This window comes from Fukomys damarensis, unplaced genomic scaffold (assembly GCF_012274545.1).
Source record: "Fukomys damarensis isolate Sample0158 unplaced genomic scaffold, DMR_v1.0_HiC HiC_scaffold_34, whole genome shotgun sequence".
Lineage (NCBI taxonomy): Eukaryota > Metazoa > Chordata > Mammalia > Rodentia > Bathyergidae > Fukomys > Fukomys damarensis.
Window position 1 is genome coordinate 5,270,201 of NW_022900946.1, and position 26,389 is coordinate 5,296,589.

At 40.2% G+C, this 26,389-nt stretch overlaps 1 protein-coding gene and 1 long non-coding RNA gene across 3 annotated transcripts in view; one reads left to right on the plus strand and one right to left on the minus strand.

The window, feature by feature from the left end:
• Window positions 1–22,489, plus strand: part of Palb2 (partner and localizer of BRCA2) — a 25,202-nt gene extending 2,713 nt beyond the window's left edge. The window contains exons 4-13 of one of the 2 annotated variants that reach the window (XM_010623462.3): window positions 921–2,408; window positions 7,772–8,586; window positions 9,055–9,126; window positions 12,781–12,942; window positions 15,143–15,228; window positions 15,484–15,645; window positions 16,756–16,872; window positions 18,492–18,579; window positions 19,351–19,499; window positions 21,739–22,489. In XM_010623462.3, the coding sequence (XP_010621764.1) occupies window positions 921–2,408; window positions 7,772–8,586; window positions 9,055–9,126; window positions 12,781–12,942; window positions 15,143–15,228; window positions 15,484–15,645; window positions 16,756–16,872; window positions 18,492–18,579; window positions 19,351–19,499; window positions 21,739–21,949 (3,350 nt within the window). In that variant the 3' untranslated portion in view covers window positions 21,950–22,489. The remainder of the gene's footprint in view (window positions 1–920; window positions 2,409–7,771; window positions 8,587–9,054; window positions 9,127–12,780; window positions 12,943–15,142; window positions 15,229–15,483; window positions 15,646–16,755; window positions 16,873–18,491; window positions 18,580–19,350; window positions 19,500–21,738) is intronic. The other variant, XM_010623463.3, reaches the window with a different exon arrangement.
• LOC104861856 lies at window positions 21,661–26,178 on the minus strand. Its single transcript, XR_004515218.1, has 3 exons — window positions 26,011–26,178; window positions 21,938–22,009; window positions 21,661–21,742 (listed from the first exon to the last, which is right to left on the minus strand). It is a non-coding gene; the product is annotated as an uncharacterized LOC104861856 (long non-coding RNA).
• Window positions 26,179–26,389: the final 211 nt, after the last annotated feature.

Sequence of the window (26,389 nt, forward strand, 5' to 3'; positions counted from 1 at the left end):
AACTATATTTAAAGTTCAAATATCAGAATTGATTTTTTGAAATTACCCACATATGCACAAAGAAAAATACTCCTTAAAAAGCAATGGAAAGAAGTGTTGGAAGGAGAGTAGGGGAAGAGGACAAAAAAGAAAGGACATGTATTATGTACATGTACAAATCCCCCACAATAAATGTGATCATTATGTGCTGCAAAGTTGGTAGCTATTGAAATGAGAAAATGGTGGCTACCACTTAAATTACATAAGCAAAAAAAGAAAAAAAAAGCAGAAAGAAAAGAAAGAAACCTAAAAGAAATTATGTTAGGGCCTAGGAGTGTATATACATCAGTGGTAATGCACATGCATTAGGCTCAGTCCCCAGCACCAGAAGAAATTAGATGAGATTAAAAATTAAAAGATTATTGAGAAAAAAAAATAGTCTTTAAAAGAAACACTTTTTAGCATAATTTTGTTTACATTTACGTAAAATTTTGTAGCTGTTGGAATTTTTAAGACTTGAACCTTGTTCTGCCAGAATGAAATGCCTTTGATTCTTTTGAAATAAATATTCAGAAATATATATAATATTTTATTTACTTACTTATTTTTGTAGTATTGGGATTGGAATTCAGGGCCTCATACATACTGAGCAAGTGCTGTACCACTAAGCTACATCTGTAGCCTTGTAATACTTATATATATTTGTTTTGTTTTTGAGACAGTGTCTCAAGCTCTGTGGTTTAGGCTGGCCTTGAACTCACTGTGTTCAACTCACAGTGGCCTCAAACTTGCAGCAATCCTCCTGCCTCAGTCTCCCGAATGCTGGGGCAATTGAACTCAGGACCTCACATTTGCTAGACAGGTGTGGAGCTGCTGAGCTACATCCCCGGCCCGTTTGTTCCATTTTAAAAGGAAACTTAGGTACATTTTTTTCTCCTCAGAGCCAAAAAATGAAGGAACTCCTTGTGGAAAGTTACAGATCAGTACGCATCTTGATGAGGAAACTGGAGAAAAGACATCTATGACACTAGATATTGAGCCTGAGTCTTTTAACTCTGAAGATGCCCTGGAGGAAGGTTTATGTTTACAAAGAACAGATGACACCCAAGAGCACTTACCCTATAAGGCCAATGATCCTGTTGGTGAGAAAAGACAGAGTGAGCCACCAGGGAGAAAAAAACGGCCAAAGAGAATACTTAGTTCACAGGAGAGAGATTTCCTTGACATCAGTTCCCTCATACTCTCTGGCAAAAGATTAAAGAAACAGGAAGCAATCAATAACAAAAATCCTAGGTTATCAGTTGCTGAAGTAACTCACCTTTCAAGTCCTGAATCTGAAATTCAAGATTTTCCAGCACCAGTTACAGAAAATGATGGAAAGAGTGAATTAATTCCACCAACTGCCAAGTCAGAAAGAGGTGTTGATATATCAGCAAGAGGAAAGAGTTTTTTAAAGGAGACTACAGTTCGTTTGCATACTGTATCAGACAGCAGTAGTAGTCAGCACCTTGAACACGTCCCTCCTAAAAGTCACTGTGAACTTACTTCACAGGGATTCAAAAAGATTAACTCTGTTTCATATATAAATCTGGATGCACAAGGTATAAAAAAGACTGTCTGCACAGATAATTCAGTAATAAATGAAGTTGTAAGTACTAGTAGCCAGCTACCTAAAAGTCCTAATTTAGAGACAGATAATGCATGTTCTGTAAATGAACTCACTTACGATAACTCAAATATAAGCCAAAATATAAATGAAAAGTATCATGCAGAGACATCTTTAAGATCTCCCAGTAATACCCTCGATAGTAGAAGTATAAACCTCCAGGAAGATGAAGTTCTAAGTCAAAGTAATAAAAATCTTAGCCTAGAAGTAGTCTCTCCTGTTTCTACAGAAAATCAGAATCATTCTTGCACAGTGATTGAAGGCCTTCTATTTCCTGTAGAATACTATGTTAGAACAACACGTCACATGTCAAACTACCAGAGGAAAGTAGCCCTGGAAGCTGTGATTCAGAGTCATTTGGGTGCCAAGAAGAAAGGGTTTAAAAATAAAATGAAGACAGCAACTAAAGATTTAAAACTTTCTAGTGAAGAAACTGATTGGAGTGAAGTTAAGATGCCAGATACATGCCCAGTTCACCCAAATTCAAAAAGTCCTCTGGAACTTCTCTCATTAGCTGAAGTCAGCTCTCCTGCTGGACCCACTGAAGATGGCAACTATTCCAGGAAGGCTGTTTCACAGCCATGTGGTAGAAGACACAGAACAAAAAGAAAACCTGTCAGCACCTCAGCACTAGATCTTTGTGAACTGCTTTTGCCTGCTTCCAGTATTAACAGTTCTTCCAGTGTTAACAGTTCTGAGGAAGAAGTCACATGGCACAGACATCAGGATAAAAAGGCAGTTATTCACGATAAGAGGGTTAAAGGTAAGGAAGATTGTGTTTATTGATGATAATGGTTATAGCTGATAATTACTATGTGCTGGTGCTTTCTAAATGCTATATACAACCAGTATTGGTAGCACAGGCCTGAAATCACAGACCTTTGGGAGGACAAGGCAGGAGGATCATGATGAGCCTAGCCAAGGCAACTGAGCAGCTTAGTAAGATTCTGTCTCTAGAAAATGGGCCCAGGGTTTTGCTCAGTCTGAAGGCCCTGGGTTTATTGGCCAGTGCCCCCCGCCCCAGAAATGCTATACAGATAGTAAAATTGGATCATTACAGCAACCCTACCCAAGATAGAGTCTGTTTTTATCTCCACATTTCAGATGAGGAAAGTAAGGCATGGGAAAATTAAAATGATACCAGAGTTCATTAATGTGGGTTTTTAATTTTAAAAATCTGTTTATTTTTAAATAAGCTTTATCCCCCCTCAGGCCCTTTCTCACCCATAAGATTTTGTTTTATTTTGTTTTGTTTCTTTTACTAATGTGGTGAAAAAAGTTATTGCTGCAAAGGGCAATAGGTTGAGTGCTTACCAAAACTAACATTTATTCAAATACAGCACATACTTCATTGTAGGTAGAACCTTTATGTATCTTAAATAGGAAGTGTTTTGAAGTAAAATTGTTAAGAGAATCCAGGACTGGGTGTGGCGTAGCGGTAGGGTACTTGTCTAGAGTGAGAGTTCGTTGAAAAAAATGCTTAGAAGTGATCATGTAATAAAAAGCCCAAACAACTTCTTGGATATAATATGCAGTATAATCTTTAGAGTATAACCTATGGGACACACACTTTTGGAGGGCAGCAAATAAGAAGGGTGTGTTATAATTTAAACTCTTTATTCATTTTCTCAGGAGTTAATTGTATTTGATAAACTGAGTACCCAAATTGAATCATTCATTGTGACTTCAAATAAGAGATCAGCTGGGGCTGGGGATTTAGCTCAATGGTTCTGCTGCCTACCTTGTAAGTGCAAGGTCCTGAGTTCAATTTCCTGGTACTATAAAATAAATTAATTAATTAATAAAATAGAAAAAAAAAAAGAGATCAGCTAACATCCTGCAGAGGCTAGATAGTAAATATTGTACTCTTTTCCATTTGTCGAAACTACCCAACTTGGTGCAAAAGCCACCTGTAGGCAGCATGCAATTGGGACTATCTCAGTAAAACTGTTTTTGCACAAAAATAGGTAGGCTGCTCTGTACCAGTGAACATAGTCTTTGGTGTATTAGATATAATTGATTAAATTAATTTTAAAAAAATAATTTCTTTTTACATTATTGGACTTTTTATGTACTTTTAAAATTTTATTAGCCGGGCATGGTGGCACACACCTGTAATCCCAGCACTTGGGAGGCTGAGGCAGAAGGATCGATGTGAGTTCGAGACCAGCCTGGACTACATAGTGAGTTCCAGGTCAGTCTCAACTACATAGTGCGACCCTGTCTTAAAAAACAAAAAAATTAAAATTTTATTAGCATTTTTTATATATAAAAATGATAACATTCATCATAGGGATTTGTACCTGTACCTGTATCTTGCTTACCACCATTCCCCCTCCCTCTGTTCAAACCCTCTTCCCTCATTTACTTTTTTTTCCTCTCCCCGCCGACTTTTTTTTGAGACAAGGTCTTGCCATGTAGTTCAGACCAGCCTTGAACTCACTGTGTAGCCCAGGCTGGCCTTGAACTTATGGTGATGCTCCTGCCTCAGCACCCCTTATGCTGGGATTATAGGTGTGCTCCACCTCACACAGCTTCTTTCCCTCATTTACAAAACCTTTGTTTCCATTTTTTCCTTCTGGTTTTTTTTTTCTTGTCCTTTCCTCCTACACCTTCCCTTGTTTCTCATCCCATTTAAATATTTTCTTCCCATTTCTAATATCTATTAAGCATTTTCAACCTTATTTACACTTTTGGGGTCTCACACCAGAGAAACGATGCAGTATTTACACATGTGTATCCAATTTATTTCATTTAAGAGTATGGTCTCAATGTGCATCTATTTAGCTAGAAATGTCTCCACTATATCCTTCTTTATAGCTGAGTAGTACTCTATTTTATGAAAGAAAAAAAACCCACGTTTTCTTTATCCTTTCACCAGTTGATGGGCATTTAGGCTGTTTCCAAGATTTAGACATTACAAACTGCTGCTATAAACATGGTTGCGCATATATCAGTGTGGTATGATGCTTTTAAGTCTTTTGGAAATCTACTGAGAAAGGGAGTAGCTGGATCGAATGGGACCTCAAATCCTAGTTTTTTGAGAAATCACATTGATTTCCACAGTGGTTGCACCAGTCTGCGCTCCCACCAACAGTGGAGAGGGGTTCCTTTCTCCCCACAGCCGTGCCAGCATTTGTTATTGGTTGATTACTTGATAGCAGCCATTCTTTCTGGAGTGAGATGGAATCTCAGCATTGTTTTAATTTGCATCTCTTGAATGACCAGTGATGTTGAACACTTTTTCTTATATTTATTTGCTGTTTACTTTGTCATCTAAGAAGTCTCTTCATTTTAGATGCCCATTTTTTGGATTGGGTAAATTTGGGAGGTCTGATTTTTTGTTGTTATTGCTCTTTATATACTAGATGTTAGTCCTTTGTCTGAGGGACAGTTGGCAAAAATTTCTTCCCACTCTGTGGGCTGCATCTTCACTCTGTTGGTGGTTTCTTCTGTTATGCAGAAATTTAATAAGATGAGACTCCACCAGTTTTTTATTCTTTGTGATATTTCCTGTGTGATCGGGGTTTGTTCATAAAGTCTTCTATCTTCCTATTCTATCTACCAGCAGGTCTTGTGTTTCTGTTTTAATATTTAGATCTTTGATCCATTTGATTTTAGTTTAGTGAATGTTGAGAGATACGGATCTAGGTTCAATTTTTTGGCAAGCAGAAAGCCAGTTTTCCCAGCAGCATTTATTAAAGAGGCTATCTTTCTTCCAGGGTGTGTTTTTGGCCCTTTTGTCAAAGGCAAGGTAGCTGAGTGTGCTTGGAGTTGTTTCTGCATCTTCTAGTCTCTTCCATTGATCCTTGGGTCTGATTTCTTGTTTCTTTTCTTTTTCTTTTTTTCAAGTATCATGCTGTTTTAATCAGGTAGCTTTATATAACAACTTCAAATCAAGGATCGCAGTGCCCCTTGCCTTGCCTTTGTTGCCCAGAATTGCTTTTGCTATTCTGGTTCCATATGAATTTTAGGATTATTTTCTCTAGTTTTGTGAGGTATGCTCTTGGTATTTTTATTGAGATTTCATTAAATCTGTATAACAGCTTGGGGAGCATGGCCATTTTTATTATATTTGCTCTTCCTACCCCAAAACAAGGGATATCTCCATTTTCTGATATCCTTTTTGGTCTCCTTTTTGAGGGTACTTTAGTTTGTAGCGTAAAGGTCTTTTACTTCCTTCATTAGATTAATTCCTAAGTATTTCACTTTTTTATTAATACGTTTTATTTTATCCCATTCCCCCAAAGCCCCTCCCCTTCCTATGTACAGAAGCTTTGTTTCTGTTTTTTCCTTCTATTTTCGCTTTTTTTCTCGTCCCTTCCTCCGTCTTCCCTTGTTGCCTTTCCCATTTGAACACTGAAGTATTTCATTTTTGTGTATGCTATTGTGAAAGGTGTTTCCGTAATTTCTTTCCCTGTGAGTTTGTTATTTGTGTACAGGAATTCTACTGAATTTGATTATTAAATATAGAAGTATTTTGATGGAATTTTTGGGGTCTTCTGTGTAGAGTATCATGTCATCCACAAATAATGATAATAATATGGTGCATTACATAGATTTGTGTATGTGGAACCATCCCTGCCTCCCTGGGATGAATCCTACTTGTTCATGGTATGTAGTCTTTGTAATGATTTGCTGTATTCTGTTTGCCAGAATCTTGAGATTTTTGTGTCTACTCTCATTAGGGAGATTAGCCTGTAGTTCCCTTTTTTGATTGGATCCTTCTCTGGTGTGTCATCTTTTAAGACAAGAATACAAAGAAAGCAACAAATATGCAGTACAGTAAAAATCTAGAAACATTTTCCTAGACTTTGCAATAGTCTGCTGTGATTTTAGTAACCTGCAGCTACATTGAAAAACTTTTTATTAAGGTGGCATTCACCTAACATAAAATTAACTATTTTAAGTTAATTGAACAAATCTGCGTTTTTTAGTATATTTACACTGTTATTTTTCTCTAGTTCAACATTGTCAACAAAAGTAAACATCACTGTTTAAGCAGCTGCCTCCTATATTCTTTGTACCCCTACAGCTCCCAGCCCAGGCGGCAGCCAGTCTGCATGCTCTCTCTATGCGTTTACCAGTTCTGGGTATTTCACATAAATAGAATTATACAGTTGGTGACACTTTGTGTCTCACTTTAGTATTTTCAAGTTATATCCACGATGTAGCTTATATCAATACTTCATTCCTTTTTGTGGCAGAATAACATTCCCTCGTTTGTATGTACCATGTGTCTGCTTATCTGTTCATCAGTTTGATGCCATTACATTTTAAATAAGATAGGATTCCAGACACAGTAAAAGCAAGAAATTACTTTTTGCTTGAAAGGGGAACTAAGTTTTCTTTTATGAGAAGAGCTAGCATTTTGGAGATTATTCTCCAGTAGCCTGCTGGAATTTGTTTTGTTTTGGTTTTGGTTCTTTGAGACAGGGTCTGGCTATGTGGCCCAGACTGGCCTTGGAGTCATGCATGGCATTCTCCTGCCTCAGCCTCCAGAGTGCTAGGATTACAGGTATGTGCCACCATGCCCATCTGGAACCACTTTTTCATGTGAGAAGGAGGTTAGAGATTTTTAGTCCAGTTCCCTTCTGAAGGGAAAGAGAAGAGGGAAAATGAACCAACTTGCCTGAGGTTGCACCCTATGCAAGTGGTTAGGCTGACACTTGTGCCCCAGTCTTCCTTCTCCCAGTTAATACCATCAGCACCACATTCTTTTGGGTCCTATGAAAGAATAGCTGCTAGTTACCCACCCACCAGAAGTTCATTTAAGCCCTTTACCCACGGTTCAGAGTCACAGATGGAGCCAGATGAGGTGGTGCATACCTGTATTCCCAGCATTCTGGGAGGCTGAAGCAGGATAATCCCAAGTTTGAGCCCAGTCTGGGCAACTGAGTGACTTAGTAAAATACTGTTTCAAAATAAATGAGAAAGGGCTGGGGGATGTAGCTCAGTGTGAAAGCCCTGGGTTCAATTCCCAGTACTACAAAGAAAAAAATGAAAGTCATGGATGGGAGAAGTAATGAACATTTTCTGTTACATTTGAATTTAAAAACTTATTCTTTATTGGATATTAATGTCTCTGTTTGGGTTTTGTTGCTGTTGCTTATTTTTCTATTGTAGGGAAGAAAGGTCATTGTCAAAAAGAAGAGTCCCTTTCTCCCAGTGACAGTGCTTCTTCAGCTTTGGATGGTGATACTTTCACTTCTCCATTTTACAAGAACAGAATGTTGAGTTTAAAGCAACTGCTCTCTACTCTCAGTATGACAGACTTTGAGTTACCCGATGAGGATTTTGGGCCTCTTAAACTGGAAAAACTGAAGTCCTGCTCTGAAAAAACAAGTGAGCCTCTGGAATCAAAAATGTATGGAGAGAGCCATCTAAAAGAGGAAAATTATATTGTTCTGCAGGAACTGATTCCTAAATGGATAGATGCAGCAGCAGAAGACTTGGGAGAGGACCTGGCTCTACCAGAAAAAGCATATCTTCAAGTGCCAAACAAGAAGAGCCAGCCTACAAACAAGAGGCTTTCTTCATCCATGTTACTTTTCACTCCTTCCAACACCGCTGCACTGAATGACAGTGACCCTCCTACTGCAGACCTGTGCTTACCAACCTTCCCCATTGTGGGCACTACTCCCGCTTTGGGCTCCCTAGCCTGCTCTGGAAAAGTGTCTACTGAAGTTAGACAAACTTGCTCTACATCCCAACTTTCTCACTTGGAAGACGCAGTGAGTCTTGCCAGTGACAGTAAACAATGTGACAGTTCATCAGAGCTGGATACCAGCTTGTGTGTGTCAGGTAGGCGAGGACAATCTGCCTGTGACCATGACTCGGGGCCCCAAGCAGCACCGCTACTCGTTGAGTCATTTACTTTCAGAGAAAATCAGCTCTGTGGAAATGCATGCCTGGAGTTACATAAACAATCCCCTGAACAGGTACAATGATTTTTTTTTTTTTAAGCAGGGTCTCACTGTAGCCTAGGCTGGCTTTGAACGCAAGGCGATCCTCCTGCCTCAGCCTCTCAAGTGCTGAGATTACAAGCATGCACCACTATGCCCAGCGGTGGCTTCTTCTATGAAATTTTCTCTGAAAAAATAAAGTACCTTAACGAATATGGACAATATGACTTTCTCAAGTTGGCCACTTAGTGTTTAGGAAATCTTTAACGTGTTTCTTTGACATGCCTTCATTGTAAATAACCTCATACTAGGGAAACTAAGGTTAATGAAGAAATATATTTTTTAAATGTGAGGGGTCCTGTTTTTTTCATCAGTCAAAAAATTGCATGTGGAGCTTTGCTGCTATTACCAGAGAAAATAACTGAGGTAGATATCTAGATGTATAAGGCAAGCAGACATGATATGTAAAATGTAGATTCGTGATGTTGACTTTTGTTTCTGCAGACTGAAATAGCAGATCGTCCTGTTTGTGATAGTTTAAACTTGGGCAGCCTACAATTGGTTTCAACGTTAAAGGTCAGAAGAATATTTTGTTATTATGTGTCTTGTATCTTACATGTAAAATATTTAATCCATTGATAAGGAAATTGAAGAGTTGGATCCTATAGCTTCCTGTTTTAGTGGGGGTTCCGGGGTTTGAATCCAGGAACTTTTCACTAAGCTATACATTTCCAGCCCTTTCTTCTTCTTAATTTTCTGAGATAGGGTCTGGCTAAGTCACTGAGTTGGCCAGGCTGGGCTCAAACTTGTAACCCTCTTGCCTCAGCCTCCCAGAGTGGTTGGATTACAGGTGTTGTGCTACCTACCATGCATGGAGCTTCCTGTTTTCTAGTACTGTTAAAGAGTAAGCAGGGTTGAGCCGGGCGTGGTGGTGTACGCCTTTAATCCCAACACTCTGGAGGCTGAGGCAGGAGGATCACTGTGAGTTCAGTACCAGCCTGGGCTACATAGTGAGTTCCAGGTCAGTCTCAACTACATAGTGAGACCTTGTCTCAAAAGAAAAAACAAAAAAAAAACAACAACAAAAAGATGTAGGGTTAAAAAAACAGATTTGAATTATTTTTCATTAACATCTACCTGTGATTATGTTTTGAGCTTTCCTTCTGAAGCTTACATGTCAAGTTGTTGCCAAGGACAATTTAAACTAAGTAACTCAAGCTAGTATCTAAATTTAAATCAGGCATTTTAACAGCATGAGATGAGTCATTCATGCTTCTCCTATCCAAATGATCTAATGTTTCTAAGAGAATCACTTACAATAATTTAAAATGGCAGGCTGGGGATTTAGGTCAGTGGTGTTACTGCCTGCCTCACAAGCACAAGGTCCTAAGTTCTATCCCTGGTACCAAAAAAAAAAAGCCTAAAATGGGTAGCAGTTCTAAATTTTGATATTGTGGATGGTTCATCCTTGCAGTGTCATAAGCCCAAGAATGTCTCCAAACCTTACTAAGTGGCCTTGGAGATGGAGGTGGGGGTGTGACATCTTTCCCAGTTGAGAGCCATTGGTATAGATAGAGGAAAGAACTTCACGTCACATGAACTGCTGCTGCCAATGACTGGCTATGTGACCTTGGGAAAATTTCTTTTAGCCTCTGAGCTCCAGATTCCTTTTCTATAGAAGATACTTAGTGCCAAGTGCAGTGGTGCATGCCTGTAAAGGTAAGTCAAGGCCAGCCTGGACTTAGCAAGACCCTGTCTCAAATTAAAGAAGACTGGGGTGGTAGCTCAGTGATAGCTTACCCCTGGGCTCCATCCCCAGTGCCACAAAAACAAACAATGAGTCAGTTAATTAAAAGATAAATGGTAATACCTATGCTCTAATGCCATTTCAAAGCTATTCTTGAGTCAGACACTTCAGATTCTGAAGGAATTACTCATTTCATTAATGTTTGCAATTTTTATGTAAACCTCTTTCTCCCCCCCCCCTTTTTTTTTTTTTTTGCTGTACTGGGGATTGAAACCAGTGCCTTCATACTGCTTCATCCCAGCCCTTTTTTTAGTGTTTGTTTTTGAGACAGGGCACTCTAGTTGTTTTTTTAATACTTTTTTTTGGTTTTTTTGAGACAGGGTCTCACTGTGTAGTTGAGACTGACCTGGAACTTCCTATGTAGCCCAAGCTGGTCTTGAACTCACAGCGATCCTCCTGCCTCAGCCTCCCAAGTTCTAGGATTACAGGCGTGCACCATCACGCCTGGCTAATATGTTTTAAAAAATTTTATCCCTTCCCTCCCAAACCTCTTCCCCTCCCTATGTACAAAAGCTTTGTCTCCATTTTTCCTTCTATTTTCACTTTTTTCTCATCCCTCCCTTCCTTTCTCCCTCCCTCCTCCCTTGTTTGCCTTCCCATTTGAACACTTTTTCCCCGTTTCCCAACATACCTTATACGACTCATTATTTCCTCATTCAGTTTCTCACACCAGGAGAAACAATGTGGTATTTAAACATGTGTCCAATTTATTGCACTTAAGAGTATGGGTCTCAAGATCCATCCATTTAGCTAAAAATGTCTGAAGCTCATCCTTTATGGCAGAGTAGTACTCCAATGTATTTTAAAAAACCCACATCTTCTTTATCCACTTGTCAGTTGATGGGCATTTGGGCTGTTACCAAGATTTAGCTATTACAAACTGTGCATATATCGGTGCGGTATGATACTTTTAATTCCTTCAGGAAGATACCAAGGAGAGATTTAGCTCAAATGGAACCTGTAGCTTTAGTTTTTCGAGGAATCTCCGCCTGATTTCCACAGTGGTTGCACCAGTCTGCACTCCCACCAACAGTGGAGAAGGGTTCCTTTTCCCCAAAGCCCTTCTAGTATTTGTTACTGGCTGATTTCTTGGTAATAGCTGTTCTTTCTGGAGATGGAATCTCAGCATTGTTTTACTTTGCATTTTATGAACAACCAGTGATGTTGAACACTTTTTCATATATTTATTTGCCATTTCTAATTCTTCATCTGAGAAGTGTCTTTTTATTGCAGATGCCCACTTTTGCATTGGGTCTTTAAATTTAGGAGATCTTTTTTTTTAGTTCTTTATATATTCTAGATAATAGTCCTTTAATTAAGTAGCTGGTAAAAATTTTTTCCCACTCGGTGGGTTGGCTCTTCACTCTGTTGTTGGTTTCTCTTGCTGTGCAAAAGCTTTTTAATAAGATGAGGGCTCTCTAGTTTTTGACAGTATTGATTATTGATTATCCCCCTTGCCCCCTGTACCAGGGGTCGAACTCAGGACTTGCACTTGCAAGGCTGAGTATTGAATTTTTGTTTGCTGTTTCATGTGTTTTTGTTGTTTTTTTGTTTTTTTGTTTGTTTGTTTTTTGCTTTTTTGTTTGTTTTTGGGTTGTTTTGCTTTGTTTTGTTTTGGGGCTGAGGATTGGACTCAGGACCTTGCACTTGCCAGGCAGATGCTGTGCCTCTGAACTACATCCCTGGCCCCATGTGTTTTTATTTTTAATTCCTTCTGTTTTTCATTTGTTTTCTGTTTTGTTTTTTAACTAACTTATTGAACTACTTGCTGGGTCTTATTTTAATCTTTCTTGTTTTCCAATAAATACCTTTATGATTCTGACTTTTTCTTGGAAATACTGTTTTGGTGGTGCTCTGTAGGTGACGCTGCAGTTCTCTCCTTGTCTTAATCAGATAGTCTATTCCCGTGGTGGTGAACCTGTGGCACGCATGTTATTTTTTCTTTTAAGTCAAGAGATGTTGATATATGAGTTGTTTTTTGTAAACTAAAACCTCAGCATTCAGGTTTAATTGCAGTGTTGGCACTTTGGGTTGCAGTTTGGGCAACTTCATTTTGCCCTCACTGGTCTGTTGTATGTGGTTTCAGTTATTCCCTCTTCAACCCAGGACGTATGTTTTTATGGATATGTTTTTATGGGCTTTGTTTTTGTGCCTAGACTGATCTATCACATTCTGGCCTGATGTCCCATTTATCCCATTCTAGACTAATATATTTTAAATCCATTTTGTAAATGTGTGCAGGCAGTTTTTGTTAGTTGCATGAGACCCAGAAAGCTTGCTCTTTTGACCTGCATAAGACTTTAATTTCATTTACCTAGTATTTTATCTAACCCTTGTAATTCATCATTTTTCGTACTCACTCTTTTCAAAACACAGACTTCAGGTATGTGTTTAACCTAACTGTTGTTGCCGTTCTCGGTCAGAATCCTTCTGGTTCCTGTTCCGTGGATGTGAACGTCATGTGGTGGGATGAAGCTGGTTTTAAAGATCTGTGTATCGTAACTGCTTGTGAATATGTGGTTTCTCTTTGGAAACCTGCGGACCCTTGTCAGTGGGAAAAAATTCATACCTGGCACTTCACAGAGGTAAGTCAGAATCATCGAGCTGGAAGGCATCCCTGAAGTCATCTGTGTGATAAGATAGATGGGCAGTTTAACAGAATGAGGACCTGTGACCACGCATGGCAGAACAGAGAACTAGGCTTATTTTCCATCATCTTACTATGAAATTTTTCCCACACACAGAAAATCACTCAGTGAGCACTCGTGTTCCCACTGTCCAGGTTCTGCCATTAGCACGGTGCTTCGTGTGCATCATCACGTTTGCTCAGATTTACACTAGACCCATGGAGGGGCTTAGAGTTCCATGGGTATTCTTCTTTCTAAACTTGTGATATCTATATTCCCTGCCCTTCACCAAAACATTATTTCTCCTTTTTCTAGAAGTATTTCCTTCTAGTCTTTGTCTGCCTTCATACATATTTTACATGGTTGCAGTCCTGGTGTGCCTAAGACTTTTTAATCTGGCTTTTCATATATTTTCGTTTCTACATATTCATACATGTTGATACTTTGGTCTTGTTCTCCACTACTAACAGCTTTTAGCTCTGTGCTTTTCACAGAGGAGCTCAACAAATATTTGTTTAGTGAATAAATATACAATTATTTTTATTTATTTAGGTGCTGAGGATCGAACCTAGGACCTTGTGTACGCTAACCATAAGCTTCGTCACTGAGCTACACTCCTAGCCCCTAAACATATAATTGGATTTTGTTTTGCAAATTTTTTTTTTTAAGAGATAGGAGTCTCACAAGGTGTGGTGGCGCACACCTGTAATCCCAGCAGGAGGCTGAGGTAGGATTGCAAGTTTCAACCTCAGCATTTTAGTGACTTAGTGAGACCCTGTCTTAAAACTTAAAAAATGAAAAATAAAAGGCTAACAATGTGGCCCCTAGGTTCACTTCCCCAGTACCACACACACACAGAAACACACAGAAGGGGACTAAGAGATGGAGGGAGGGGGAGTCAGGGGTACAGAAAAAAAAAGAATTAAGATGTGTTAGGTACATGTACCAACTCCCTACACTGAGAATAATCATTATGTACTGTAAATATATATGAACAAATTTTTTAAATTAAAAAAATGGAGTTTTCTAACCGAGGTTTCATTCTTCCCTCTGCTTTTAGTTACTAGTATCTTTCGTGGAGGATTCCATTTAAGATTAATAAAAGTAGTCAGCTACTCTTAAAAAGGAAAACAAACAGGGATCTCACCGTGTTACCCAGACCCCAAACTCCTGGGCTCAACTGAGCCTCTTGCCACAGCTAGCTGGGGTGAACATGTTATTTTAAGCAAACTTTATACCTAGTTATTTTGTAGTGCAGAAAACTGAACTCAGGGCCTCGCACATGCTAGGCAAGTTTCCAGCCCAATATGTAATTTTTGAATACAATTTGTATTTAAAAAATTTTTATTGTAATTAGTTAATAATTTAGTTGTACCAGAGGACCAATCTGAAGATACTCTATTGTAGAGCTACATCTCCACCCCTTTATTCTTGCTAAGTTACCTGGGTTGGCCTTGAACTTTTGATGATCCTCCTGTCTCAGCCTTCCAAGTCAATGAGGTTATAGGCATGTGCCACTACACTTAGCCCAATTTATAATTTTAAATGGCTGTGTGATATTCATTCATTCCTATCTCTTTTTCATTTCAATTCATTTGCTTTCTAGAATTTACTTAACTTTTGCCCTATTGTTAGAAATATAAACTACAGGGCTGGGGATTTAGCTCAGTGGTGCCGCTGCTGCCTCACAAGTGCAGAGTCCTGAGTTCAATCCCTGGTACCCCCAAAAAAAGCTAATGCAGGAGGATTGCTTGAGCCTAAAAGTTCACTGCTAGCAAGAGTTTATTTTATAAATTCAAAATAAGCTGGATATGGTGGTGCATGCCTGTAATCCCAGCACTCGGGAGGCTGAGGCAGGAGGATCACTGTGAGTTTGAGACCAGCCTGGACTACACAGTGAGTTCCAGGTCAGTCTCAACCAAATAGTGAGACCCTCTCTCAAAAAAACAAACAAATTCAAAGTAAGTACTAACTAAATATTTATGCACATAACTTCTTTGCATCTACATCTTATTAAAAGGATATTTTCTGAATCTTCTCACATTTTACAAATGTTTGAAACAATCCTAGAACAGTGAGAACTTGAAAGAATGTGATAATTTTAAATAATTTAAAATGAAACAACCCAATATTACTTATATCTGCTTTGTTTATATAGGTTCCAGTATTACAAATAATTCCAGTGCCTGATGTTTGTAATCTTGTGTTTGTAGCCTTGGGAAATTTAGAAATCAGAGAAATCAGGTATGTAATTTCTAAGGAGGGATTTCTTTTTACTTTCCTTCATCTTTGTTTACTTATTTTGAGTTCAGGTTATAACCTAGGCTTGAGTCTTGAATGAATCTGAGTTTAGGTCGAAAAGAGATTTAATAACAATAGTAAAAAATAAATAAAATGACACTCTTAACTGATGTTTCTGATGTTTCTATTTAAAATGTGCACTTAATATATCAAAGGCTTCCTCCTGACTCCTCCCAATTGTCTTTTTATTTGCTTTAGGGCATTGCTCTGTTCCTCTGACGATAAAAGTGAAAAGCAAAAGCTATTGAAATCTGGAAACATAAAAGCTGTGCTTGGCCTGAGCGAGAGGAGGCTTGTGAACAGCAGCAGGGCCCTTTGTGACCAACAAGTGGAGGTCATGACCTTTGCAGAAGATGGAGGGTAAGTGAAGCACGGGCCGGTTTTGACTATGAGATGAAGAAGCAGGTCACTCACAACAGGTTCAGAGGAAATGCATGGCTGGGATCTTGCTTTTCTGTCTGCAGGTGCAGCATAGCACACCTTTGCACTAGGTTGCAACCAAGAAGTAGGTTAGAGAGGCAGAAGCCAGTCGTGGCAGGGAAGAAATCAACAGAGTGGAGAGGCTTGGCACATAGTTTGTTCTTAACCTTCTTTGAAATCTGTGTCCTTTCCTTAAACATTGGGAGTACCTCAAGGCCTCAGACCTTTCCTTGTTCCTCATATGTGGTGGCCATTGCTTCATTGAACATTAGGTACTGGCTACTTGCAGAAGGATGTTTTTAGCTCTGAGCTCTTCCTTGGACCCTAGACCTGCATGCTGCTGTGTACTAACCATCTTATAGACACAAGCTCAGAGCATCTTCTCTATCTGCCATATCCCGGTTATTATTTATTTGTGTATTTATTTATTTGAACCCTGCCCCTCATGCATGCTAAGCATGTGCTCTACCACTGAGCTGCACCTCCAGGCTGCCTTTATTATTATTGCTATTGCTTATCTGAGTTTCCTAATAACACGGGGCAGAGGGTTTGGCTTGGTTGGGTTTTTGGTGGAACTAGGGATTGGAACCCAAAGCCTTTGCATTGAGTTACATCCCCAGCCCTTTTTTCATTTTGAAAATGTTGCTGAGTTCCCTAGGCTGACCTCAAACTTGTGCTTCTTCTGCCTCAACCTCCCAGAGTACTGGGATTACAGGCATGTGCCACCCCACCTAGCTAAGAAATGAGTCTTTTTTGGTATCAAAGATCAAACCCAGGGCCTCGTGCTTGCTGGTCAGGCACTGTACTCCTGAGCTACACCCTCACTCTACAAATTAGATTTAAAGAGAAAGTTTATGAGGTTAATATTGGATGTGATAAATCTGAGGTACTTATGTATTCAGTTGTAGAAAGTTTAGAATATGTATTTTCTGCTTTACTTTTTTTTGTATTAGGTTAATTTTTGTTATGCATAGTTCAGTGATGTGTACAATAGCTACTTAGAAACTGCTTTAGTACAAGTACTGATTTGTAATACCGTTTTAAATATAGGAGCAAGGAAAAACAATTTCTGATGCCCCCTGAAGAAACTATACTAACTTTTGCTGAGGTCCAAGGGATGCAGGAATCTCTGCTTGGTACCACTGCCGTGAACAACGTCGTTATCTGGTAAGCCGTTATCTGGTAAGCGTTCCTTCTGGGCCCTCAGTTTCCTCATATGTATGTGAGGCCACGCCTCTACTTTTACAGGGTTGTGAAGATTAGGTAAGACAATATATATATACATGTCATTGTGGTTATCTTATCTTTTACTGTCAGAGCTGTATGCTTGGAAAAAGATCAATCTGAGTAGACTATTTTAATATAAATGGAATTTTATTGTCAGAAATGCGCAGTTGTTTGCACTTCTGCTTACGGGCTGAGTCGCATCTCTCAGATGAACCTTCCTGTTTCTAATAACCACAAGCTATAGATAAAGCATAAAAAGTAACTCTCTGAAGGTACCGGAGAGCAAGAGAAAGAGGAAAGATAATGGAGGGCTTTCTCCATCCAGGAGGAGGAAATGGAGCCAGGCCTGGTGCACACACCCATGATCCCAGCTGCATGGCAGGGAGGCCGAAGCAGAAAGGTTGTAAATTCAAGGCCATCCTGGGCAATTTAGTGAGACCCTGTCTCAAAAATAAAAGAGAGGTGGGGACATAATGCATTGGTGGAGCACTTGCCTAGTATTCACAAGGCCCTGGGTTCAATGTGCAGTACCTCTGCCCCCAAAAGAGGAAGACACAAAATGGAACTGAGCGAATTTCTCATTCTTATGGCTTTGAGCCAAGGGAAAGGCCCCAGTCTGCACTGGATTACTAAAGGCCCAACAACAACGCTGTCCTGCTGGATTAAAGGACCAAAGGACAGAGTTCGGCATGACCACAGTAGCTAGAAAAGTCCCAAAAGGAGAAAGCCTAAGAAAGAATCCTAAAACATTCCCTAAACATCTGTCTGTCTGAGCCTGTAGATGGCATCACACAGGGCAGACTTCACCAGCCCTGGTGAGCTGAAGAACTGAGCTGGAATTTTACATTTGAAATTTTAATTCATTCAGGTTAACTGTTTACTAGAACAAACAAATAAGATTGATATTCTTCAGAGGAACCTAGCAGAAGATAACTTTTGCAATATTGTGTATCTAAGATACACTCTAAAATTAGTATGTATACACACATATGGTTATAGGAACCAGATTAATAAACAAATTTGTGATAGGCAAACCAAAGTTGGCACCTCTTTTCTGACTACAAGGGAGAACTCTTTCCCTGTCTCAAAATAAAAAATAGGCCAGGCATGATGATACACATGCCTGTAATCCTAACACTGGAAGGCTGAGGCAGGAGGATCTCAAGTTTGAGTCTACCCTGGGAAAGTTAGCAACTCAGTGAGAACCTCTCTAAACAAAAGGGGTCTGGGGGAGGTCTCGGGATGTGGGCCAGTGTGAAGGCCCTGGACTCAAATCCCGAGTGCCACTATAAAAAAAGAAAAATTTCTCAAGAAATTTGGAAACTTATCGTTGGGAGCATAATAGATTCATTCTAAGGCTAAGCTATTAAATTTAACTGTTAACCTATAGTTCTACTGATAGCTCATTTGTTATTCAACAAAACCAAAGTACTTTTTCCCTTTGTTCTTAGCTTGGTCACCCCTAAAAGATACTGTGATAAATGAGTATTCTGTGAAAGCCAGTTTGCTGGGAGAATGTGATCAGCCTTTTTTTCTTTTTTTCTTTTTTGGTGTCTAAGGAATTTAAAAACTGGTCAGCTCCTGAAAAAGATATGCATTGCTGATTCTTACCAAGCTACAGTGTGTCACAAAGCCTACTCCGAAGCGGTGAGTGATGATGTGAGGTCTCTGTGCTCACTCGCATGTGATTTTTGGTCTCCCCAGAGAGAACATTGACCATAATGATTAACAAACCATCCTTGTTCCTTATTTTTTCAACTTTATAATTGGAATAAGTTGGTACTGAGGATCGAATTCAGGACCTTGTGCTTGTGAAGCAGGAGATGGAACTACTGAGCTAAATCCCCAGCTACAAGATTATTTTTAATGGGAAAATGTGTTCCAAATTTTCAAAAACCAACTTAAAAATGACTGTTCTTTATTTTTTTTAACACATTTAATTTTTCACGCCGGAGAAGCCAGTCAGTATTTACACACGTGTGTCCTATATACTTCACTTACGAGTATGGCCTCAAGGTGCATCCACTGAGCTATCCATGTCTCTAGTTTCTCATTCTTTGTGGCTGAGTAGTGCTCCATTTTGACTACTCTACCTCAAGGACTGGCTGTGCATTTATATGTCTGCTTTGCCTGTGCCGACATCTCCCCAGTGGATGTCGTGAGGTGCAATAACTGCAGTGGAACTGGTGGCTCAGCCTGGCCGTGCTGCCTGAGACTGGCCAGAAACAGCCCGAGCTGGAGGAACTGGGAGTCCAGCCTGGTGACAGCTCAGTGGTTCCTGACTGGGAAAAAGAAGTCTGAGCCAATGAGGAAATCTTGAATATTAAAGACTAGATTGATTGTTTCTGTTTTTCCTCGGTTTTACCTCTGTGAAGCATACTTTTAATGGCCTGTTTGGTTATCTGTCTCCTAAATTAGGGGCTCCTGTTTGTTATCCTGAGTCATCCTTGTGCCAAAGAGACGGAGTCCTCAGGCAGCCCCGTGTTTCAGCTGATGGTGATGAACCCTAAAACAACCCTGAATGTGGGTGTGATGCTGTACTGTCTCCCACCAGGGCAGGCTGGAAGGCAAGTGTGTGACTATCATCCTGGGGGTGTGACATTTTGGAAGGCACTGTGCCAATACAAAAGCTAGGTATTTTTGTGTCATTCTGGTAAATGGAAAGCATGAAATAATGGAGATACTAACAAGGATGTTAAGAAGTAGAGTGACGTTTCATAGATTTGAGTCAAACCCCAGATGCCCTATGTCCTGATACCTAGCAGCCTAGGGTTAGATATGTTTTTTATATGTGTCAAGCCTTGTTTTCTCCCAAAGGCAGATGTTTTAAATACACACAGAGCAATGAATGTTCTCTGCACAAGTCTGCAGTATATGTTCTTTACATAGTTCTAAATTAAGGGTCTTGTAAAGGCACTTTAGGAAAGCATCTTTGCTTGAAATCTGACTGAGCCCATGGTACAGGCAGTTGTTACTTATTTCTTGAACAATTTTAGTGACACAACTCTTGGCATACCAAGAGTTTTCTGAGCTGTCTATAACCTCGGCATTATTAGGTCAACCAAGAAACATATGAATGTGTAAGTCCTAAGGGCTGCTTTGATTAATGTTTGAAATTGACAGCAAGGATTGAAAATAGCAAAATAACCCCCCATCAGATCCAGGTTTAGCCCTGAACTTTTCCCCTTTGTCAGTTTGAAGCAGCTCCAGAAGAAGAGACCTTCGCCCAACAACCATAAAACAAAAGCCTGGAACGTTAGATTTTCCTCACCTTAAGATGGCTCCTACATAAAATAGCCTTCTCCTTCCCATAATGCCCTGCTTCTCGCCTAAATATGGCTTCTACCAAAGGACAGTCTTCTTCCCAACTTGTCCCTCTCCATGCCAAAAGAGTAACCTGATACTTGCTACCTCCTAGTCACAAGCCCCTCCTAGTGATATCACAGGCTCCTCCAATCCCTTAATACTACCTTACTCAACCCCCACCCTGCTCCTATAAAAGAAGTTCCCTGTTCTGCCATGTTGCTTTCTCTCCTTTGTTCGGAGACAACCTGGCAGATCCTCTCCATAATAAAGGCTTGTTGTAGTCCTGGAAAAAAAAAAAGAAAATCGCAAAATAAATCAAGATCACAAAGTCTAGATTTATAACACAAAAGGATTAGGAACCTTCACAGTTACAATTTATGTTGTGCAACACTTGCTTGCTTTAAAAGACATTTTCTCTCCCTATGTACTTAGCCAGGAATTTACTTCTGTAAATATTCTTATCAGGAACATCAGAACTTTCATCTGCACTCTATGCCTGCACTTTGAACTTGCTTTCTTTTTTCGTTGTTGTTTTGAGACACAGTATCGCTACATAGTTCAGGCTGCCCCTGAACATCAGTGATCCTCCTGCCTCAGCCTCTTGCGGGCTGGGATTAGAGCTGTGCATCACCATGCCTGGCTGAATTTGCTTTCTTGAACATGAACAGAGAACCACAGTCATTGGCTTAGAACTGGAGAATAAAGATAGCTACTTGATCAAGTATTTACTTTGTCACTTCTTAAACCTTAAATGTCTGTTTGGTGCCAAAACTATAAGAAACATCTCAGTCCATCTGGCTACCATAACAAAACACCAAAAAGTAGGTAGCTTTCAAATAATAGGCATTTATTTCTCAGTTCTGGAAGTGGGAAGTCTAGAATCAAGGCCAGGCAAATCCAGTGTCTGTCCATGTCCTTCTTCATAGATGACACCTTCTCAGTCTGTCTTTGCATAGCAAACAGTAGTGGTCGCCAACAGTCCCGCAAAGTACTCCTATCCTCAAGCCTGTTTCGCTGGTGAAATCTACCTGCCAGGGTCACAAAACTCTAGTTGTAAACCCAGATAGTTGACTGCACTGCCCTTGTTTCTAAAAGGCAACCAGCTTTCTCCCTCATGGTATTTACATTTGGCGGGGGGGGGGAATACCCACCAAATATGAAAATGAGATGATTGTGCCCCTTTTCATATTGCTGATGGGTGTGGCCTGTCTGTGCAGTAACCGCCCTCCACCTAGGATGGAACCTGGGGAGACAGCAGTAAGCGGAGCCCCTGAGGGGGACTGCTGTGGGCTCCTGAGAGACACTGAGCCAGCTGTGAGATGAGTCAGAGGCAGGCAGGGGCGAGGCAGGCGTGTGATTGTGTCCAGAGCTGCAGCACAAGCCAGGTTGTCAATGTTGGCATTCACAGTTACGGGGATTTCGTCCCAGGCGTTGCTTTGGGGAGCATGGTTTGGGCCTTTTTTTACACATCTGAATTGTCTTCTTTCTGCTTGGTGTCAGGTTCCTAGAAGGGGACGTGAAAGATCACTTGGCGGCAGCCGTCTTGACTTCGGGAACAGTTGCTATTTGGGACTTACTCCTAGGCCATTGCACCGCTCTCCTTCCGCCCCGCTCCGACCAGAACTGGTCTTTTGTAAAATGGTCAGGTACAGAGTCTCACTTGCTAGCTGGACAAAAAGATGGAAATATATATATATACCACTACTCATAAAGTCAAGAGAAAATGGTTGTCTGGATATAGATGGCCTCTTGGTATTTTTTGGAGTTGTAACTGCAAAGGAGAATATTTGATATTTAAGATAATTACTTGTACGCACCCGGACAAACTCATTTTTTTATTCTCATGGTGGTGGCACCGCTGCTCTTGAGTATTCATTTATACTTCCTTGGAGGTAAAGGCTGTAGGTATATTTTTTGTAACTCCCCACATTTGCGCATTTACTTTTAAAGGTGTGTACAAAGCGTCAAATGTCAATAAATACTTATTTTGATACATTCTGCTTGGCATATCATCTTTTCCCATTCTAGTCTGATCATTTTAAAATACAAAGATTAATTACTGTACCCCTAGAATATTTACTTAATGTTTGCGTAGTAAGACTACTTTTCCGTTAACTTAGTACACTACTATGTAATATTCTATATGTTATTTGTATTACTTTATTTTCTCATGTATGCCAAAATAACCTATTAAAATATCCTAATTGGGCTGGGGATGTAGCTCAGTGGCACTGCTCCTGCCTTGCAAGCACAAGGTCCTGAGTTTGATCCCTGGTACCATAAAACAAATAAAATATCCTGATTTAAAAATACTATCAGACAAGGGGAAAAAATGAGAACCAAGACCTGTCATGTGAAGATACAGGATCCCAGTAACGATTGTAACTGTATTGTAGACCTAGATTGTACCAATAAACTCAATAAAAAGGAAAAAAATGTACTATCAGGGCCGCGGATTTAGCTCAGTGGTTCTGCCACCTGCCTTGCAAGCACAAGGACCCGAATTCCATCCCCAGTACCAAAAAAAAAAAAAAAAATACTATTGTTCTTGTTCATCTTCACATGCATCCTTATTACCAGTGCTGGCATTAGCACTAGAACCACTTTTGAGTCAATGGCTTAGCTTTACTAAGTCCATCGTCTTCACTTTTGCTTAAATAATTTGAGAGAAAGAAAGTTTTAGAATTTATTTTTCTTTTTCTGAATCAGGGTCTCTCTGTGTAGTTCAGACTGTGTTTGAGCTTGCCGTGATCCTCCTGCCTTAGCCTCTCGAGTGCTCGGATTACAGGCATGTGCTACCATACTGGCTGAGAGAAGGAAATTTTTGAAGTATTAATCTGTTGGTGTCATTGCAAATTTTACCTCAAGCTACTACTTATATATTTATTTGTCTAACATTTTTAGAATAGATTTGTTTTGTTTGAGACAGGGTCTCACTCCGTAGTTCAGGCTGGCCTTGAATTCGCGGCAGTCCTCCTGCCTCTGCAGAGGCCTCTCAAGTGCTGGATCACAGGCATGTGCACTGCCTGGCCTAAAATAGATTTTTTAAGGGTAATTTTTGCCAGGTGTGGTGGCGCAGGCCTGTAATCCCAGCACTCGGGAGGCTGAGGCAGGAGGATCACTGTGAGTTCAAGACCAGCCTGGGCTACATAGTGAGTTCCACGTTAGTCTCAACTACATAGTAAGACTCTGTCTCAACCCCACCCCTCAAATAAATAAATAAAAGGTAATTTTTGCTCTCTTTGATATTAACCTTTGGCCTATTTACATAAAAGACTTCTCTCTCCCCTGTGTTAATTCTGTACTCACTGTTCCTAACAGATGGCTTCTGAGGCAAGCTAAGCAGTAATTCCAGTTCAGTAACTACTGAACAAACAGCAAAACTTCAGTAGGCACCAGAAAAAGAGATTGCAGTGTTGAGCCAGGTGTGCTGGCACACACCTGTAATCCCAGCACCCGAGAGGCTGAGGCAGGAGGATCTCAATGAATTCAAAGCCAGCCTGAGCTACATAGCAAGACCCCATCTCAAGAAAACCACAAAGAAAAAGGAAAAAAAAAAAAAAACCACAAAAATAACCACTGAGACATCACTGAAGCCATCTTACTTCTGAAAAATGGTTATCATCAAGAAATCAGATAATAACATGCTGGCCAGGCTATGGGGGTTGGGGGTAAGGAACCCTTCTACATTGTTGGTATGAATGTAAACTAGTGCAACCATTATAGAAATCAGTAGGGAGATTCCTCAAAAACCTAGAACAAGAAGTTCCATTTAACCCAGCTATTCCTCTTCTAGGTGTCTTCCTGAAACAGTTAAAGACCTCATATCACAGTGATACATGCAAACCCGTATTTGTAGCAGCCTAATTCAAAATAGCTAAATCTTAGAATCAGCCTGTGTGTCAACAGATGAATGGATAGAAAAAAACGTATTTATACACAGTGGAGCACTACTCTGTCATAAATAAGGATAAACTTGAGTCATCTGTAGGAAAATGGATGCACCTGGAGACCATAATATTAAGTGAAATAAATCAGACACATAGTTTAAATATTGCATACTTTTTCTTATATGAGAAATCCAAAAATATAAATAAAGAGCAAAACAAAAGATAGACAACAGGAAGCCAGGCGTGGTGGTGCACGGCCATAATCCCAGCGCTTGGGAGGCTGAGGCAGGAGGATCGCTGTGAGTTTGAGACCAGTCCGGGCTACATAGTGAGTCCCAGGTCAGTCTCAACTATATAGTGAGACCCTGTCTCAAAACTACAAAAAAAAAAAAAGAATCAGCAAGATAGGTCTTTTGCATATGATAAGGGAACAATGACATGGAATGGGAGAAAAGGGAGAGGAAAGGGATTAAAAAGAATTAAGACATGTTACATACATGTGCCAGCTCCCCACAGGGATGTGATCATTATGTACTACAAATGTGTACTAATAAAGTGTTAGAAACGTTTGCTATAGCCTGCCTCAGACACTAAATTTTTAATTGAATCCATAAAGAGAAATCATTTACAACAATAGGATCATTCTACACGTTAAATTTTGAGTTAAAAGCATCGTAATAGGTGTGGTGAATACCCATAGCCCCGCAACTGGAGATGCTGGGGTAGGAGAATCGGAAGATTGAGCCCAGGCTGGGCAATTTAGCGAGACCCTGTCGCAAGATTAAATAAACGGCTGAGAATGTAGTAAGTGCTAGAGTATTTGCTCAGCATGCACAACGCCCTGTGTTTCAACTCCTAGAACCACCAGCAAAGAAAAAAAGCATCATACTCGGTTTTACTTGGATTTAGCAAAAGTAAAAAACGAAATGCATCACTGAGATGTTCACAGGTCACATTCAGTTAGTGTCCTATGTGTTTTGATTTAAATCAGTATCCTGCTAGGGCCTTGGCTCACCAGTAGAGTGCTTGCCTAGCAGGCTGGAGGCCCTGAGTTCCAGCCCCAAGAATGGGCTCCCCCCAACCCCATTTTTCCTTTTTTTTTTTTTTTTTTTTTGAGGCAGGGTCTCACTATGTAGCTTAGGCTGGCCCTGGACTCACTGTGTAGCCCAGGCTAGCCTCAAACTTGCAGCCAACCTCCTGCCTCAGCCTCCATAGTGCTGGGACTACAGGTGTGTGCCACTATGCCCAGCATTTTAGGCTTTTCACTGATGTGTACAAATCAGTGTACAAATTAGTGGCGTACACATCACCATTACCCCATTTTTGTCAGCTGTATTATTCATTCACTGTCATGTTTATCTGTGTACTAGTGCTGGGGTCGAACCCAGGGCCATGAACTTGCTAGGCAAACTGCTCCTACACACTTTCAAATCCCAAAACAGGAGGGGGTCTGGGAAGCGCCACCCTGCAGTCCTAACAGTCTGGGAAGCTGCGGCAGGAAGATTGCAAATTTGAGCCTATCCTGTAGAACTTCTTGAGACCTTGCCTCAAAATAAAAAAGGCCTGGAGGGGGTGTCACGCGGGGGGGAGGGATGATATTAAAACGTATATATTGTTTTAGCATCTCTCCTGTAGTTAGTTTTTATATACACATACACGCGTAGATATACACACGAGGTGTGTGTGTGTGTGTGTGTTTGTGTGTGATTTTTTTTTCTTTTTTTTTTTGAAATGGGGACTCACTATGTTGTCCAAACTTGCCTGGAACTCCTGGGCTCAAGTGATCCTCCTGACTCAGCCTCCCAGGTGGTGGTGAGGGTATAGGCATGCATCAGCTGCTCCCAGCTACGAGTCTTAGTGATATATTTAAATCAAGTCTTACTTTTTCACATACTAGTTAGGTACTGTCTTCAATCTGTTAAATTTTAACATCTATGGAAGAATTCTGGCATCAAAACTTCTAAATAAATGTATTTCGGGACGTTTGGAGCAGAAACAATAATAAATTCCTTGTGTCTATGACCGGCGGTTAAGAAGAGAGGCCAGCTGCTCACCGGGTAATACTAGTTAGGTACTGTCTTCAATCTGTTAAATTTTAACATCTATGGAAGAATTCTGGCATCAAAACTTCTAAATAAATGTATTTCGGGACGTTTGGAGCAGAAACAATAATAAATTCCTTGTGTCTATGACCGGCGGTTAAGAAGAGAGGCCAGCTGCTCACCGGGTACCCAGCAGCCCTTCGCCTCTAAATCTGGGGC